The sequence below is a fragment of the Osmerus mordax genome, chromosome 7 (genome assembly GCF_038355195.1).
Source record: "Osmerus mordax isolate fOsmMor3 chromosome 7, fOsmMor3.pri, whole genome shotgun sequence".
NCBI lineage: Eukaryota > Metazoa > Chordata > Actinopteri > Osmeriformes > Osmeridae > Osmerus > Osmerus mordax.
This window is the reverse complement of record NC_090056.1, coordinates 17,516,358-17,535,475: the sequence shown is the minus strand read 5'-3', so window position 1 is coordinate 17,535,475 and position 19,118 is coordinate 17,516,358. Positions and strand designations below refer to the sequence as shown.

General features: G+C 46.3%; 2 protein-coding genes and 1 non-coding gene across 10 annotated transcripts; 2 read left to right on the top strand and 1 right to left on the bottom strand.

Moving 5' to 3' along the window:
• Window positions 1-96: 96 nt before the first annotated feature.
• On the top strand, window positions 97-12,585 carry tpd52l2b (tpd52 like 2b). 7 transcript variants are annotated; one of them, XM_067240725.1, is made up of 8 exons: window positions 97-342; window positions 2,128-2,279; window positions 2,648-2,796; window positions 3,367-3,426; window positions 5,550-5,597; window positions 7,307-7,408; window positions 10,133-10,181; window positions 10,653-12,585. In XM_067240725.1, exons 1-8 carry the CDS (start codon window positions 324-326, stop codon window positions 10,731-10,733), a joined length of 660 nt encoding a protein of 219 aa, XP_067096826.1. In that variant the 5' UTR covers window positions 97-323; the 3' UTR covers window positions 10,734-12,585. The 7 variants fall into 7 exon arrangements, with proteins under 7 accessions (XP_067096826.1, XP_067096825.1, XP_067096828.1 ...); XM_067240724.1 differs by having other exon boundaries at window positions 10,647-12,585; XM_067240727.1 differs by lacking the exons at window positions 10,133-10,181; window positions 10,653-12,585 and adding exons at window positions 8,228-8,254; window positions 8,625-9,313.
• A 653-nt stretch (window positions 12,586-13,238) lies between these two features.
• trnae-cuc (transfer RNA glutamic acid (anticodon CUC)) lies at window positions 13,239-13,310 on the bottom strand. The gene has a single exon. It is a non-coding gene; the product is annotated as a tRNA-Glu (tRNA).
• Window positions 13,311-13,598: 288 nt separating this feature from the next.
• LOC136946410 (pancreatic progenitor cell differentiation and proliferation factor B-like) lies at window positions 13,599-15,528 on the top strand. Of its 2 annotated transcripts, none has more exons than XM_067240734.1 (5): window positions 13,599-13,749; window positions 14,256-14,347; window positions 14,486-14,563; window positions 14,886-14,985; window positions 15,111-15,528. In XM_067240734.1, exons 2-5 carry the CDS (start codon window positions 14,293-14,295, stop codon window positions 15,214-15,216), a joined length of 339 nt encoding a protein of 112 aa, XP_067096835.1. In that variant the 5' UTR covers window positions 13,599-13,749; window positions 14,256-14,292; the 3' UTR covers window positions 15,217-15,528. The 2 variants fall into 2 exon arrangements, with proteins under 2 accessions (XP_067096835.1, XP_067096834.1); XM_067240733.1 differs by having other exon boundaries at window positions 15,108-15,528.
• Window positions 15,529-19,118: the final 3,590 nt, after the last annotated feature.

The following is a 19,118-nucleotide window of genomic DNA, read 5'->3' as shown; positions in this document are numbered from 1 at the left end:
GGGTGTTAATGTAGGTTTATGTTTTTTTTTACGTGTTTAATTGTTGGAGCATTGGGGGTGCTCAGTGACAACGTCATCCGTACACGCCGGAAAAGTGGAAGGCTGGAAGTTCATCTCGCTGAGCTGGCTGTTTTGGTGGAAGTGAGTGTCTGGATCGACGAGGTTGGTAGTGCAATCCTTTCACACGACAGGAGTTTTAGTTCACGGCGGGATTGATTGCGATAACTGGTGCTACGTCACCTAGCAAGTTAGCCATCCATCTTTTCCTATTACTGAACAACATCGCTTTTTAGCGAGAGAGACCGAACTGCTTCTTCGACGCCATGGACACCGCCAATCAAGGTAACTAGCTTGGCACGTCGTTGATTGTTGTGACCCAGCTGGTAAATGTTTTGTTTACATTATGTTTACAATATTAACCATTGAACAAATAGCACATTGTTAGTGAATGTCAAACTCGTTTTATTGTGTGGTCATCGTTAGCTAGCTCGTCAAGTACTTACAGGTTCGTTTCTAATGACTCGCTTGTGGGCCAACTGTACAGAACTAAGACGAGGCCCCGACGGAACAGCCTTTCGCCAATGTCAGGTGCACAAGTCAAGAAGAGAAAGAAGGACATGACTGGGCGAGCTTTAGCGTATAGTTTAGCGCATAGTTGACCATCAACTGTCAGATTCGCCCGTTGTGCTAGAGCTAATTGTTTTTATCTTGAGACGGTACTCTACTGTTTGACTGTATACAGAAGAATCAGTTTCACCACATGAACGAATAACATTGTCAACGTAGGCTTGTAAACAAACAGCAAGTCTACTGTACAGTACATATGAAATGGTCAAACGCTAGAGCTAGCTACTGTCCAACGTTAGCGCAGTTAGCAACAGCTAACCATCTATTATTAGCTACTCTGGTAGGTAGTTAGCTAAGCTAGGTATCATTTTTAGCTAGCTCGAACATCATTATCAAAGAATGCAGCTCAGCTGGTTGGTGGTGGTGGTAGTAAGCGAGCTTGCTCGATCAGAATTATGCCACAAATGGCTGTCGACTCGTGGAACACACCCTATTTGCCAATAAAGGAGAGTAGCTAAATGTGTGGGTCACGTATGCTGCTAGGAAGTAAAACTGTTCTAATTGTGTTTTTCTACCCAACTGTTAGAGCTAATCAGCTGGCTAAATAAATGTATAATGATCAGTGAGACGAACTAGCTGAATGACGCGCGAGAGCTGTTATTTCCAATGGCGTCATGTTTTGCAGCCATGTTTACTAGTTTAATCTGTCTGTAACACATTTATCAAGAACTGAGGAAATACATCTTGGTTTCTGGTGGTTATGTGGGACGGGTGCCACTTTTCGTTAAGTTTATTCCACGTTGTCCCTGACGATCGGAAAAGATTTGTGTCCCTCGGATAGGCCCTCATAAGTGGGATAATTTAACCTTCAGTTATGTTGTCGGGTGCCTGTCCTTTCAGAAACAAACCACTCCTCGTTCTTTGCTTCTTTGCCAAATTTAAACCACAATGTTTTTAAGTCACATTATGCACCGCAACCGGTCAGTCAGCCGTCGACAGATGTGGGTGTGATATTAGCAAGGCAAATGGACTGTGTCAGTGTCACTGATTGTCCTATTCTAGTAAGCCCATCCACAGGGTGCTGCACAGAAAACAATGGGCTATTTAAGCACTTTACAGATTCACTGTTAGGCAGTGTACAGTAGGAGCAGTTGGCTATTGGTAATGGTAAGGCCTGCAGCACACAAACGCATATAAACACTATATATACACATTAGCGTTTGAGCTTGGCTCACCCTATGACAGTAAGTGAGAGCTCTAACGACCACTAGAAAGCTTTCTGCCTCCATGGTGTGCGTCTTGGGTTACTGTCTGAGTGGCTGTAATTGCGCTGCTCTCCCTGGCCGGAAACCTTCTGGCAGCATCCTTTCCTTGTCATCAGGAGAGGTGTGTGTGTGTGTGTGTGGGAGGTAAGTGGTGGAAGATGGTCGAGGATGGCCGCCTCTACAGAAGAAGGCATTTAGCAGCCACAGCAACCAAAAGAAAGTGGCTGAGTAACTGCTCCATCATAAATATACCATCCACCCACCCACCCACCTCCTCCTGTCTTTCTCTGCCTAGATATCAACCTGAACTCCCCCAACAAGGGCCTGGGAGGGAATGAGGCCCTGGCCGACATGTCTGCGGAGGGGGCGGTGGGGAACGCGGCCCACGTCCTCCCCCCTGGCCTCTCAGAGGAGGAGGCTGAGGAACTCCGTACTGAGCTCGTGAAGGTATCGTACCACGCAACAGACGCTTACCAGACCCAGTAGGTTAGTTCCAGGTCTGTGAGGGTTCTCTCAGACAGTAATGCCTTCATACAGGCCTCCGTGATGATAAGAGGCTGAGGGGGGGGGGGAGGTCTCGGTACGTTACACAGTAATGTCATGTGCCAATGTCAGCGTTTTTTCATCTATAGAAGCAACCGATTGGCTTCAGTGGTAATCTAACCCATCAGTCAAGCATTCCATATCAGTGTCTGCACATGACTCACCCTCTGAACCACCCTTGGTCCAGAGTGGAAGCTAGTTCACTCTCAGAGACCCTGAACCCAGACCCCCCCCTGGTCTTCCCCCCCCCCCCCCCCCCGCTGTGTCTCCAGGTGGAGGAGGAGATCAACACCCTGCGGCAGGTGCTGTTGGCCAAGGAGAAGCACGCCACCGAGCTGAAGAGAAAGCTGGGCCTGAGCCCTCTCAACGAGCTCAAGCAGAACATCACCAAGGGCTGGCAGGATGTCCAGACCTCCAACGCGTACGTCCACTTCCTGTCCACTCTGCCTAGCTGCGCTACCCTTCTGCCCTGGACACGTGTACACCTTTAGACTTTAATATGTGCCGGTGTAAGAGAGAGTCCAGACAGTTTAAGTAAGGCTAGTCTATATTAAGGTTATACCAACCCAATTCTTTTGAATTGAGGATGAATGTGGGTCCTTTTTCTGTTCTGATTCATATGATCTGACCTATAAAGTGTAGATGTGTTCACTTCTCTCAAGCAGACCTAGTCCAGAAACAAGCCTTGGTACATAGGCTCTGATGAAAGGCTTGTTTACACATAAGCGTAGAAGTAGGAAGATAGATAAGGGCTTGTTGCTAGACACGGTGCACCTTGGTTCACAGGGTAGTGTCTGTTCTGGATTGTTGTCCAGGGATCCATGACCAGAATCAGACGCAAGCCTTCCACGATGGTGGAGTGGAATAGAACAAAATGGACGGTGTACTAGACGTTGTGTGGATAGAAGTGACTATTTCCCCTGGGGGGGAACCTGAGGTGCAGTGGTGAGGTGGCTGAGTGCTTGTAGCTGACCCCAGTCTCTGTTTCCAGCTATGTGAAAACCACTGAGAAACTGGGCCAGTGGAACGAGAAGCTTTCTGGCTCTCAGTTGTGAGTCGACTGTGTTTGCTCGCACAATCTTACTATGCAACGTGTGCAGTGTTATTTCTCTCTCTCTTCTCTACCTTTCTCTCTCTCTCTCCCCATCTCCCACAGTGTTTCTCTCCATCTTTCTCTCTCTCTCCGTCTCTCACGTCCTCTCCAAGCCCGAACCCGGGCCAGAATTCTCTCACTGCACTGTGACCTGCCTGCTGAATCCGACTCATCAGGAATGTTTGCGTTCATAGCCTGTCTCACCCGTCTCCGTGGCTCCTGTTCTGTGCTGTTTGATCAGCAACATTGACACAGGCCTCTCCTCCACCCGCTCAGACAGCAGGAGGTGTGGGGCAGCCCTGGGCCGGAGCAGCCAGAGCTGGTCGTGTCTGCGTGGCTCAGTGGGACTGTTTGAGGCTGTAACGGGGGGGATAAGGGATGAGAAGGAGCACATGGCCCTGAAGCTTTCACATTACCTCGCCATTTTATTCATTGACATTTTCGATCCATTTAGCATTCGGTTTGTTTTGCTTGTCTTTGTCCCTCTCTATCCTTGTCTCTCTCTGCTCCTTCAACACGGCAGCCTGGCTTCCCTCACATGACCGTGTCCCTGCTTCAGAACAGCAGCTGTGTAGACCGCTTTGACTGTTTCCTCTTCTGAGTGAGCGGACCTACCCTCCCTGCCAACGTGACATGCTGGTTTCCACTTCCTCTATCGGAGAAGGACTGTCATTTCCACTTTTGTGGAATTTAGGTTATAATAGTGACCCTACGTTTTGAGTTTTCTGTGGAGAAAACTGGCCTCTGTAATATCCTTATAATATCCTTAATAGTCTTTTCAAGAGATCTCTTACGGTTGGGTGACCAGTTCCACTTTGGTTTAGGACTCACACAATATGATGATTTGATTCGGGAACAGCTATGGGGATGAAAGCACAGAAGGGGATTCAGGCGCTGTTACAAGCATGCTGAGATTGGGTGGCCAACATGACAGGGAAGCTTCCTGGTTGCTTTCATGGGGCTAAAAGTGTCGGCCAGAGTCATGTGAAACGAGGCGTGTCTCAGCAAGTAAGCTGAGACACGCACATACACACACACACACACCTGCAACCAGACAAACAGCCCAGACCCGGCCGTCTGATAATAGGAGCAGGAGAGTGGAATGTGAGAAAGACAAGCCGATAAATAGGAGAAGAGAAAAGAATGGGAGTGATCTGGCACAACAAAAAAGGTTGTTTCCTGGTCACATGACTAGTCCTGCTTCCAGTGGAGCTGATGTAAAGAGCGAGAGGGAGAGTGCAGGCAGCCTTCTGCCCCAGAGCAGAGCAGAGTTACAGTGTGCCTGAGAACAGAGCAGATAGTATGGCAGAACCTGTATACTCATCTGTAAGACAGACTGCAGCCATGTTCTCTACTTATCTTCTTTCATCCCAGTCAGCAGTAAGCTCCGCCTCCTCTGCTTGTAGCATCGGTAGCTAGCCTTGAACCTGCAGCTGAATATGTGCCATGTGTTCATTCCAGGAAGCTCTGTGTATCCTGCTGGATCCTGTCAACACTAGTCTGTGTGTGTGTGTGTGTGTGGGCATGTGGCAGTGCATTGTGTGCTTAGCTTTAATGACTAATCAAATAGGCCGTCCCGGTTAGCCGCTACGCTAACCGTATCGAAAAGTGCTCGTTTTCGGAGATTCATCTACATCTCAAGGACTCACTCACCCCTCATTCACCACGCTTGGGACCGCAGTGGTGCTCATATCCTGCCCTCTGACCCCTCCTAAACCCTAATAAGTCCAGCTCCAGTCAGGGAGCCAGTCTCTCTCTACCTGCCAGATGGAGAGAGACTGGGGCGAGGCCGTGTTGTCTTTTGCATGCGTGAGGACGTGAGGTGACACAGCAGGCTGGTGGATCCGCCTGATCTGCCAAGCTTGTCCCGGGGGCCGCTAACACGAGCGCTGCGGTCAGTCTGCTTGACGACAAGTCTGTAGGTTAGCTGTGCCATGCTGGATATATATATATTTAAACCTGGCCTGTGTGTGATTTTAAAGTGTTAAGTCTAACCTGCTTTCTTCTCCTCCCCCCCTTCCCCCAACTGTACAGTGAGAGGCTTGTCATGTTGTTGTTGTTGTCACACTGTGTGTCCGTAGATATCTGTCTGCCTCCGCCACCCTGGATGACATAGCCCGCTCTGAAGCGTGAGTCGACACATTCATACGTACACTCATGCCTGCTTCTTGGTTGACATAGTTGATTTAGATGTGTGTGTGTGGGGGGGAGGGTGGTGCGCTGGGGTCTCTTGTAGTGTGTGACTGCTTCTAGCTGTTGTGTGGTGCTGGTGAGGGGGGAGACTGGGGGCTGGTGTGGGGGTGTGAGGGGGGAGACTGGGGACTGGTGTGGGGGTGTGAGGGGGGGGCTGGTGTGGGGGTGTGAGGGGGGAGACTGGGGGCTGGTGTGGGGGGGGGGCTGGTGTGGGGGTGTGATGGGGGGGGTGTGGGGGGGAGACTGAGGGCTGGTGTGTGGGGGGAGACTGGGGGCTGGTGTGTGGGGGGAGACTGGGGGCTGGTGTGTGGGGGGAGACTGGGGGCTGGTGTGTGGGGGGAGACTGGGGGCTGGTGTGGGGGGAGACTGAGGGCTGCTAGGGTGGTGAGGAGGGGGTGTGTGGGACATTGTGGACTTAGTGAGATGTCCTGAATATGCTCAGGTGTTTTCCTCTCAACTATGAACTCTGCTCTCCAGGCCGGTGTCATATCTGTTTATTGATGAACTACCTCCCTACGCAGTCAGTCTCCTTCTCCATGATCAGTTATCGATAGTCTGTCTGATCAGAGGTCCGTGCTGTGGTGTAGAGTCCAGGGCTCTGGGCTGACAGGTGCTGTGAATGGAGAGGATGATGTCATAGCAGGCTGCTGGATGTGTTCACCGATCTGCCAAACAACTGTTTACCGTTGTTTTATTTATTTTTTATACACGCTTTTCCCAATGGAACATTACTGTTCAAGGCCACTCGTGTTGATATGTGGTAATGTTATAGTTCATGGGACAGTTACTAGTCTAGTCTGATCTCTAGCAAGTTTGCACCAGGTCTTGCCTAACAGCATATCACCATATCCGTCTCTTAAGCAAACAATGACTTAAAATTCCTTCACCACACCCTGCATATCTTGCAACTGCATTAACTTGCTTAGTGGAGCTACAGGCCACGCACCATCACTACCCTTGCCCCTAGTGGTCAAGCAGGGCCTGCACATTACGACACATCATGTCATAGAGGACACGTATTGGCAGTGTGATGTGGAGGGTTTATGTTTATTCTCCTATCCTGGTTCACGTAAGCTGCTGGGACCTGGCCTATTTACTACAGACAGTGATCCTGTGGTTACTGCAGGCCTTAGTGTGTGTGTGTGACTGTGTGTGTGTTAGCTCCTGTGTGTTAGCTCCTGTGTGTTAGCCTGCCGTTCTCTGCAGATATCCTCCAGCTCCAGAATCAGCTCTTAGCCCCCCCAGCTCCCTCACACTGATAACCTGAATGACCTGGTTGATCTAGTCTCACACAGCAGCCAGATGAGCTGGAAGACATGTCTGCTATATTGACATGACTCTACTGAGTCCCCTCTGATCAAATCTGGGGGCTAGAGGTGGAGAGCTATAGGACCAGGGTGTGGCAGATATGATCTCCAGAGCTGGAGAGGTGATTCTGGACAGGGTCACCATGTCTTCCCGACCTCTGTAGTTGACCTTTGAACCTTGAGGGCGACTCTACTAACCCTTTAGTGGTTTAATGCTGCTTGCTTGTCATTGTCGAGGAAGCTACTCATCCAGCTGGGGGTCGTTTCACACCCTTATCACTATGTCCTCATCGCTCTCTTTTTGTCCTCCACCCCTCCGCCCCTCCCCCACTCTCCAGGTATAAGAAGACTCAGGAAACTCTGTCCCAGGCGGGCCAGAAGACCACTGCAGCCCTGTCCACGGTGGGCACAGCCATCAGCAGGAGGCTGGGAGACATGAGGTAAACCTATCCTGGAGGATCCTCCCTGGTCCTTCTCCTGGAGCTCTGACCCCTCCTCGCTAACTCCCTCCTCGCTAACTCCATCCTCGCTAACTCCCTCCTCGCTAACTCCCTCCTGGCTAACTCCCTCCTCGCTAACTCCCTCCTCCCTAACTCCCTCCTCGCTAACTCCCTCCTCGCTAACTCCCTCCTCGCTAACTCCCTCCTGACTAACTCCCTCCTGGCTAACTCCCTCCTCGCTAACTCCCTCCTGACTAACTCCCTCCTGGTTAACTCCCTCCTCGCCAACTCCCTCCTGACGAACTCCCTCCTCGCTAACTCCCTCCTGGCTAACTCCCTCCTGGCTAACTCCCTCCTGGCTAACTCCCTCCTGGCTGACTCCCTCCTCGCTAACTCCCTCCTCGCTGACTCCCTCCTCGCTGACTCCCTCCTCGCTGACTCCCTCCTGGTTGACTCCCTCCTCGCTAACTCCCTCCTCGCTAACTCCCTCCTCGCTAACTCCCTCATGTTCTGTCAGTCATACCAGCCTTAACATGAGTTTGGCCTCGCGTCCACTTCAGAAGTGTGTGTGTTATTTATGTTGCCATCCCCTTGTTTGCATCCTGGTATGCTTTATTGTTCCTGGCCTTTCAGCAGCCTGCATGCTCTCCCTCTGTGTGTGTGTGTGTGTGTGTGGCCAGGACCTTCAGGCCAACCCATGCATGCCCTCCTTGAAGCATCAGGACCTGGCCCCTGTCACTACCCACTCTGTCAGATTCTGCTCGTTTCTTGCCTGCTAGTTTACCTGTTTTGTTTCATATTTTTTTTATCGCTGCGCAGAGCCCTGCCTTTCTCTAACTCCTTTGGGTAAGCGACTAAAACACCTGTATGTCTAAAGTCAACCCTCCTTGTCTGTTTATTCTCTAAAATAAGTTTTTTTATTGAGTTGAAAACAAACGCTGCCCATTCTAGCCCAATGCTTATTTTCTGTGTGAATTTTTTGCTTGGAACGACTTTTGGGAATGAGACCAATTTCAGAGAGATTGTATGCTCCTTAATTGACCACCAGAGGGCAGTACTGTCTTTTCCTGTGTGTTTGTGTTTCTGCTGTAATGACGTATCTGCACCAGCAGAGGGCCTCACTGCTTTACCTGAGTGTGTGTGTGTGTGTGTTGGTTTCACTGCGCTTGCCTATCTAACACTGACACCTCTCTGTCTTCCTTTAATGCTTACAAAGTAGCAACTACTCCATTCGCCATTCGATAAGTATGCCAGCTATGAGGTAAAGTAACACTGAGTGGATCAGCTTTCTCTCAATATTTTCTTCAAATGTTACATTTACATTTAGTCATTTAGCAGACGCTCTTATCCAGAGCGACTTACAGTAAGTACAGGGACATTCTCCCCGAGGCAAGTAGGGTGAAGTGCCTTGCCCAAGGACACAAAGTGTTGCCTAGATGAGTCCGCTCGCATATCTTCCTGTGAAGGATACACTAGTATCTACCCGAGACCTTCCATTGACTGTATAAAAAAAAAAAAAAAAAAAGACAAGCTAGGCTTACTCAGTCTTTGAGTAAGCTGCATACTGACTGGAAACAGTAGATGCTTTGTCAGGTTGGAGGGTGGGGGTGGGTCCTGCGTGCATGTGGGATATTCCACAGGTTCCTCCATGGTCGGGTTGGAGATTGAGTGTCTAAGCCCAGAGCTGTCAAGATGATCGTGGGCTTGTTCCTGTGTCTATACCTCATCCTGACTTCCCTCTGCCCAGAAACACTTCAGGATGTCTAAAGTGTCTAAATTATGAAATAGAATGACTAATAGAATGACTAAAAGATTAGTCAGCCTCATTTCATTATTACATAGAACTACTATTGTACTGGGAGTTCCAGTGAATGTGTGTGTTATCTTTGTACCTTAGACTTTGTACCTTTTATTATAGTTAGACTTGTTTAACCCTTGTGTTATCTTCGGGTCATTCTGACCCAACGTCGTATTGTGACAAATTTACCTCATACAAAAACAAATTGAAGCATTTTCTTTTAACTGTCGGGCTGTCTCAGACCCCCCACATTGGAATGGTTAAAAGAAAATTATTTTTATTTGTTTTTGTATTGGGTAAAATTGGGTAAACACAACTATGGTTCGTTATGAACCTTTGGGTCATGTGACCCGAAGGCAGCACGAGGGTTAAACTGACATTTAAGACTTAAATGATTTAAGATGTATTCCTATATGTACAATGTATGCACCTTCCTGCCAAAGTAATTTCCTTGTCTGTGCATACTTTTATGGCGATTTATAACCTTTTCTGATTCTGATCTGACGCTCCTAGCGTGTTATACGCTCCGCTCCTAGCGTGTTATACGCTCCTAGCGTGTTATACGCTCCTAGACGCTCCTAGCGTGTTATACGCTCCTAGCGTGTTATACGCTCCTAGCGTGTTATACGCTCCTAGACGCTCCTAGCGTGTTATACGCTCCTAGACGCTCCTAGCGTGTTATACGCTCCTAGCGTGTTATACGCTCCTAGCGTGTTATACGCTCCTAGCGTGTTATACGCTCCTAGCGTCTGAGTGGTGTCTCTGGGCAGAGCTGATGGGGAGATTGACGTTGTCATTAGTGTGAAGGCTTTAAGATTTACGATTTCCAGTGTTTTCAGTTACTAGTGGAAAACAATTCTACATAATGTAGTTATGTCATATTGTATTATTTGTGATTATCTAACATGGGTTATCTGATTGAACAGAAACTCGCAGACCTTCAAATCCTTCGAGGACAGAGTTGGAAACCTGAAGGTGAGAGGTTGTTGCCACGGGGACCTGTGGTGTGCCGGCATGGCTCCTCACAGCTAGTGGAATGTTCCCAGGAGAACATACTTTTAGTCTTACTACAAAGTTCCTGCCTATCTTTAAATACCATTAGTGTCTTCAACTTGATTAGTTTGAAACCTTGAAAGGCCTTGACGTTGGTGACTGAGAGGATGTGAGTTGTGTTGTCATTGGAGGCACACATTGTGACTTACGGCAACAAGAGGGTTTTGAGAGCTTTTATGGAAGAGGTTTAGATGTAAACACCTAGAAACTTTTTATAGAGGTGTGTGTAAGCACTCTTATATGCACCTCACTAACCCATGCTCTGTTCTGCCTATTACCTTCCTTCCCCTCTCTCTTTCTTTCTTTTCCTTCCATCCCTCTTGCTCCTCTTCTCTTCTTTCCCTCCTCTCGCTCTCCTCCTCCCTGTGGTGCTGAACGTGTGTCCAGTACAAGGTGGTCGGGGCCAGAGGGAACGGAGATGTCGCCAACTCTCCAACCGAGGCCAACCCCGTTCAGGACAACGCCCCCTTCTGAAGCCCCGCCCCCCTCCACGCCACGCATCCCTGGGACTGACTGTGTCTTCGCCTCATCACCAAGTGACCCCTGACCCCTTCACCCCTGACATCGCCACACTCCGCTCCCCCCCCCCCATCTCCTCTCAGCTAGTTCTCTCCCCTCCAGGCATAAACACCCCCCCCCCCTTCACACCAGTGGAGATCTCACAGGACTAGATGGGTCTAAGCAGAGGTGGTAGTTTCTCTGATGAGGAAGGTGCATGTGTGTTGTCTCCCGGTCCTGTCACATCTACTCTGACTCCTCCCTCCTGCCCTCAGCCTTCTGCTGTGCGAGCACGGACAGTTCATCTCAACTGTACAAAAACACCACCGCAGCAACGACACCTGAGGTCACTTTCTCCATACCACAGGTTGTAAAAAAACAAACAAATAAAAAATAGTTTAAACCTTAAAAACCATTTTGTATTATAAACTATTTTACACGGCTTTGCATAATGTTTTTACATAACTTTTATCTATACGTATAAATATATATGAATAAATATATTGTAAACGATTTTGCCAGCTGGCATTCATCGGTAGGTAAGGGGACTGGAAAACAAAACAAAAAGCAAAACAACTTTAAAATGGGAGAGAAAAGAAAGAAAACACTATTGATCCTTGTTTCTACCTTCAGCATAGTCTTCAGTTTGTTTATTGTCGTTTATTTTTTATGTTTTACACAGAATACAATGTGAAGCAATGCTTTGCTCTGGTGAATGTGGAACTCTTATCGGCCTTACTATTCCTCTACTTTAATTTTTTGTTTCCTTCTGGTAGTAGATAACATGTTAGACTTGTTTTGTTTCAGTCTCTGAAGTTGAACTGGGGAGAAATTATTGGGTGTGAGGAAGGAGGTGGTTACTGTTCTGTTTAGGGTAAACACTTACTTTTCTGGTGCCACATCTGAAGTGAATAATTGTCAAATACAAACATTCTACTGCAGTTAGAAAGATTTGTTCCCATGCCTCCAATCCTTAACACACCCAACACAAAACACTCAGCCCACCTTATTTGTATTACATCTACTGCAACACACACACACAGTCAATACCGTTAGTACCCTGTACACTTCCTCTTTTTACCTTTTGCACTTATCCAGCCTACACACTAGTAATGACTGACTAGCAGAAACAGCCACCCGGCCACAAAAGTAAAATGACATAGGAAAAGGATCTGCGATGAGTCAGGTAGCACCGCCACTTTGTCACTTTGGATATGAAGTTGTGTACAGTTGCCCTGCTTGGTGTCCGGCCCTGGGAGTGGGGTGATTGTTTTTGCCTTTTGTGGGTCTTTTACTTTTAAAATCATCAATGTGTTTGTGTTGACCGTTATGGTGAAAGACTGGTGATGTATCGATTTGTTTTCCCTTTTTCTTCGGGTGCAGTTCAAAGTTTATTTGTATTTAATTGCCATAGGTGAAATATTGCCAATATTTGATACCTGTTACAATGCCTCTCTTCCTGTCCTGCCTCCTTGATGAAATCCCTGACTTGTGCCATGGCAAGATGAAAAGACAGATGTCAGTTTTTGCTTTTGTAGAGCTTACGATATGCTTTGGGGAGGAGGAAATGCATAATATTGGGACGCCATGAATGGAATTTCTGAAACACGATATAAGGGCATGGTTTTATGTGCCAGCAAGCCTATTCATAAAAGTTGACTGATTACACCATATAGCTTTATTAGGTTGTAAGCCTAGTAGTCGTAGTAGTAGTCGTAGTACTAGTAGTGTATATAAAGGGAGCAGACAGGAGTTATTGGCAGACAAATTAAAATGTTTTAGTTTGTTGTATATGTTTGGGTATCAATAAAGCATTCCTTTAAACAAAGTGTTGTGTGGTTTTCATTGGAAATGGGTGCAATATTATGATTTTTTTCTATTAGATTTTTCTGTCACTTTGTAGCCTACATATAATTTTAGTTTTTAATAAGTTTAATGTTTTCGAAGAGGTTTGCAGGGTTCCTGCGGGGTCTAAATTCTGGGGTAAAATTCAGAACTTTAAATTTAAGGCCTTAAAACGTGGGGGGGTCCCTGTGTCCCTAATTAAGACTTGGACGCTCCCGAAAAGGTAAAAACAACAGGTTGGGGGGTTCGATACATTTATATATCGTTCTAATTCGTAAATATTACTTTACGCCCTGGAGAAGCTGAACCCCCAGATTATCATTGTATAATTCGCATTATCTCTGTTTCAAACTAAACTAAAGATAATATTACTGAAATTAACAAGCGTTTGGTGGAGGAGAGCGATTATATTTATGAAACTACTTAAAGGTGAAGACCAACATCTCACATGACCACAATGTAACATAAGTTAAAATAAACAATTTAAAATGTTGACCTCAGGCTGTTGCAGTACTGCACCAGCATGTCTGAAAGAGCATGCACACTAAACCAGTGAGTTAACAGGGGAGCCCTGCTTTGTTCTGGTTTTCTGACACCCCAATTTTGGGTTTGCTATGGAGAAACTGTAAAAACAAGTTCCCTGACCGGGAATCGAACCCGGGCCGCGGCGGTGAGAGCGCCGAATCCTAACCACTAGACCACCAGGGAGACACGAGAACAACATCACATGTGTCACTATCTTACTTCATCTTATATCGTTTTATGAAATCTATATATTTACATACACTATATTTTACTTTTTATACACATAGGCTTACTGTTCCCATTACCCTGACCGTCACAAAATATCAGTGCTTGGTGTTTTCTTTTTTTGTAACCGCTTGTCTCCGGTCGTAACCAGTTTAGATTAGACCCGCCTTGTCTCGCTGGAGAGGTTGTTGACGTCACCTTTGCCTATAAGTACCATGATAACACGTTGACTCCAGCAAGAAATACTGCAGCAATATCAGAAGGACGTGGAGGGTTTTATTTACCCAAACCTTATTTTCAAATGGGCCCCGTCGCCTAGCGTTAACTCCCCAAACCTGGCCGACTGAGTAAACTGGGTGCTACGGAACATCAGCACATCTGTCTGAACAACAAGAAAGTAAGTTTGCGAAAAGGGCTACTGTTTTTGCTATTGAACTGCTGTCTTTGCGGGGGATTGCCAACTAACATTAGCCTAGCTTGCTAAGGACTAGGGCAGATGCATTACAGTCAGTTGCTCGTAATAATAACACAGAAAATGGCAGACATTCGAAGGTTGTTTTGTTCGATTTTAGGCTTTGCTAACAGTAATGACCACTATACGTTTGGAAGTCCTGAATTCATATCAAATGTATCTTTCATCATGTCACGAAGAACAATACTAGCAAAATTTATTTTAGTTTTTGTTTATCCTTTTGGTGCATTTCGAATGGCTATACTGTAGGTAATGGCTAACCTTGACCATTACTGTAGGGTAGACATTCTTATTGCAGATTTTTTTTTTTCCTACACTGTTTTAATTTGGTAGCCATTTTATGCCACTTTATACAGCTTTAATGATTCAGCATCTCTTACTTGACAGCTTTTCATCACTTTTTTTTCTTCCATTTTCGCACGTTTGTCCAGGGTTTCCATCAAAACAGGTTTAACAACAATCAGAAAGATGGCAGCAATCCCAGCAGGTGGCTCACTCGTTGCTACGACCGATTACTACCGAAGTAAGCAGAATGTCTTGATCTTAAAGCCGCAAAGTGTTAACCCCATTCTTTGTCATGTTAATTGTCTGCTGTGTGTAGGGTATTGGCCTGTTATCATAATAATTATATTTTCCAGTATTAACTGTCTCTTTCTCTCAGGGCGCCTAGGCTCTACATCTAGTAGCAGCTCATGCGGCAGTTCGGAGTACAGTGGGGAAGTCATTCCACACCACCCAGGTGAGCGAAGCTGGCATTTGAAACAAGTACACGTTCGTCTTGATCGGCCGTGGTTGTGTATATAGTCAAATTATGTAAATAAGGTTCCACTCCTGAAATGTTACTTTGTCAGTCTTGTAGTACAGCGTTATGCCTAAGGCTTGTCAGAGGTTAGGGGTGAGGCAGGATATGAGTAATTGGGGTTTACATAACACCATGCGGTTCACCAGAGATCCTCTACTTCAATCAAATTTCTTTTTAATATGAAGACCATGGTTTTTAACTGTCACTGGACTGTGGTGGCTGTGATATATGCTAAATCATTTGATCGTTGTGTTTTCAGGTCTTCCCAAGCAGGACTCTGGCCATTGGTGGTCCAGTTTCTTCTTCGGCAAGCAGAACCAGCCAGGGATGACCACGTTGGCTGAAGAAGCCAATATGAAGTAAGTAGACACACACTGGAATACCGGATACTTTTCCCAAAACCGAATTCTCTCGTAATAATAATTTGGTACTTATTGACCGAAAGAGAACCATGCTTACTAACCTACACCCCTTCCTCTAGCAGGGTGGGCGTCGTCACCAACGGCCAGGTGACCTGCGTTGCCAGGGAGATGGTGATGCGTCAGGCGAGTGAGTCCAGCGAGGTGGGGAGTCCTCCCCCCTCTTCCTGAGCTCAGGAGGCGGGGCCAACGCTAGGGGACGAAGGCCCCTGTGTGTGTTTTTTTGTTTTTTTATAAATTGGTTTGTTTTATAGAACAGGCTGTACAAGTCTTTTTATTGTTTTGTTTTTTAACCTTGTTTTTATATTTCACCGAATAAACTTAAAAACTTTTAAAAAATAAAAAAGACCAAGAAACCAAGAATGCCATTTTCTATGTTTGTACTGTATTATTAATGTGTAGTACAATGGTGATGTTTGTTACATTTTGCCATTTGGTCTTGTCTCCTTGTGATGACAGATTAAAGTAGTCTATTGCAGCCTATTATCTGTGTGGCTTCTCATTTAGAAATATTGACGTGTTTCCTGGAACGACACACAACCAACTGTATTACAGGCAGAGCTTCCTGTTTCTTCTTCTCTCATAATCAGCAGCTTGGTAGTCATGGTTACGTTAGTGTTTTTACTCCATTCTAACAACTCGGATTCAGAATGGTTTTCTTTATTGGCTTTTATTTTTTCATGACAGGTGTGAAAGACCAATTCAAGGGTAGACTAGGAATACATGAGCTCTTCCTCATTTGGTCTAGAACTGAACATCAAAGTATTTGCATGTAGTCTATAGCCGACAGCATAGACCAGAGGGTGAGATTGCTATAGGTTATGTAACTGCTACAGACGCCCCTATACACACTAGACCATTAAGCTGGAACACAAAGACAAATGGACAAAACACACAATTAAGGAAACAAAATGGCCTCCGGAGTTGAAAACAGTATTTGTCTTTGCGTCTCTTATCAGACACGCTTTTTTTCCCCTTTTGTTGGTGTGCAGTTTTTCCAGGTCACTGGTTAGTCACAGCGAGTAGCCGGTCAGGTTGGTTGGTTGGAAAGTCCTTTCATCCAGCCAACATGCTGGCTCTGCTTTCCATCATGCACTTTGTCTAGTCTTGCCCCAGCAACAGGTCTGGGTGTGGAGGAACAGCATGGACTAGGGCTGGAATCATTCCTAAACGTTTCATGTTCAAAGTTCCTCTTTTCTTTATTTTTCGGACTCTATTCCTTCACAGACCTGACGGGAGAAAGCTAAGCAAAGCTCTTCTGACCTCAGATCTGTGGGAAGGATATTTAGACAGGATCCACACAGGAGATCTGCACGCAGAACCGAGACAACTTCTCAGCTGCTGCCTGGCAACCATCCAGCGGAACAGACAGAAAGGAACATCTTGTTCTTTACATTTGTTCCACATAGAGGGACGTTCTAAAAGCTGGGGAATGAAGTGAACGTAAAGGAAAGTAAAAGTATAAAAATAAGTTGTGTGCCTGTCATTTGTCTATTTGTCTGCATAGCCTTTTGGCTTACATCAGTAAATGTCACTTTTTAGAGAAAGTCATGTCTTGCTGTCTGCCTGCACAAACCAAATAGGTTTTCCTGGCGGTGCAAGGCTGAGTTTTGTGTCTTTGTTAATTGTTGCACAAAGGGTTATAAAACACCAAACCCAGTTACACTGGCTGGCTTGCTCAAGTATATACTTGTGTGCAAAGCGGGGGGGAGAAGAGGAATTGGAGGATTTCGATGATGACATCGTCCTGTTCTCCAGCATGTAAACCAATAGTGTTAGATGTTGGGGCGTTGATTACTTGACGGCTCTGTTGGCAGGGCGGGGATGTTTGTTGGGGGTGGGCTGGCTGAAGGGGCTAGCCAGGACAATACTGACCCAGCAACCCCTGGTTATCCCATCAGGAAACCCTGTAGAGGAAAGAGAGAAGGGGGACATTAACTATTATTTATCTATACATTTTATTATATTTTATCATTCTCGTCATCATCAACAACGTCATCATCAGCACAGTTGGTTTACCTGGCGGTGTTGTCATGGTGACCCAGACGGTCACCTGTCTCTGTCTGGGTGGCAAGGGGCCTTCAGAGAGACGGAACTCTGACTTGGCGCTCTCAGTAGGACTGCTGTCTACACAGAATCACAATCACAGGAAATGTGTGTTCAACATCAAATCAAATCAAATGTATTTGTATAGCCCTTTTTACACGCAAGCATGTCACAGAGGGCTTCACATATGCCCATAGAACTGCCCCTCAACCAACCTAAACCCTCAAGGAAGACAAGGAAAAACTCCCAAAAAACTCTCAACAGGAGAAAAAATGGAAGAAACCTTGGGAGGAGCAATTCAGAGAGGGATCCCCTCCTCCAGAGACGGTTGGTGAGAAAGAGGAGCAGAACACAGGCTAAACATGTCCATGAATGTGGGGCTGTTCCTATGCTGCATGCCAGGGAGAGGTGTGGGGCCTAGGTCTGGCTGCATGTGGTAGAAACCAACGTGGGCGGTTCTCAGCCAGAAGCAGGCAGTGTGGATAGACGGCCTCAGGAGCTGGCCTCCCCATATGACTAAGCCTGTGAGCCAGTAGGTTTTTTTCTAGAGGCTGACACAGCACCAAGCCCTGCTGGCTCTGCCCGTCACCCCTGGGGAGCTGCACAATGCCTCCATGCTAAACAGTGGAGGTCATTATTAGATGAACAACAGCCTGTGTATACCCTTTGATAAGCTGACTGCGGTGGAGTCACAAACACTGTCAAAAAAGAATGTGTTTCTCCAGGCTGTGACACGCCACCTAATCCCAGATGAAGTACAGGGAGTCAGGTGGCTGAGCGGGTAGGGAAGCGGGCTAGTAATCTGAAGGTTGCCAGTTTGAATCCCCGACTGTGCCAAATGACATTGTGTCCTTGGGCAAGGCACTTCACCCTACTTGCCTCGGGGAGAATGTCCCTGTACTTAATGTAAGTACAGGGACATAAGAGCGTCTGCTAAATGACTAAATGTAAGTTCACAGTTTAAACTTAATGGAAAAGTGACACGGTATACACTGGTGACTTCTCACATGATCCATCGCCCCTGCCCCAAAGTCCCCTGTCTACACCGCTGGTGATTCAAGTCAAACATTTGCCTAATAGCACAGGGACAAAGTCAAGGTTTAAAAATAGTGCTGTCGCCCGTCGGTTTTGTGGACTCATCCTTACTTTTGTAGAAGTGGTTCCGAGCCAGCAGGCAGGCTGGAGAGTTGACACTGGTCATGTTGACTGAAGACGGTTCACCTTGGAACTCTTCAGGATTCCCTGAAGAGACAGAGAGCAGGGGCATTGTGCGTAAAGGTGAACTGATAAGACCACACAGGATGGAGGTCCCTCCGCTTTGAACTCAGGGACAGTTTACTTATAATGTGGTAACATTTCTATTTCAAGCACTGATGTGGAAACACTGTGTGTAGTCTGGGAATGTGTTTGTGTGTGTGTGTGTGTATGTTTGTGTGCATGTGTGTATGTCTGTCATTATGCATCACACTTTATACATTTTACATGATAATATAAAATAATGTAATCTAGCTTCATTTGGCAGGGAAGTGAATGGACTGTTCTGTCATTGTCACCAGACCTCATAATCACAATGCTGTATCAGACACATCCAGAGAGAACGACAGAAATCTAATCAGCATCTGACGTAAAAGAACAAACGCACCAACAACCAAACACTGTAATTCTCATTACAGAAGTCTCTTGACCCTAAGACATACGGTTGATGATTTCCAGCAGATTCAGTATTACTGGAAAGTACCAGACAAGCCACATTTGGATGTCGGTATACATTCTCAGATTCCACAGGAAGGCCTGGATCAATGATCTGACAAGACACTTCAGTGTTTCAGCTGTGGTCAGTGGACAGATGACTGAATGCATCCTGATGTGTCAACGTGGCCAAATCAGGGTTTATGTGGGTTTGTTACTCACTGAACCTTGCAAATTAGCTTCTAAAATGCTCTTGATTGTGGTTTTTACTTTGTGTTAAATCAATGTTTGACTATTCAGACTGTCAATGTGTGTTTTGCTGGAGAAACAAGTTCTAT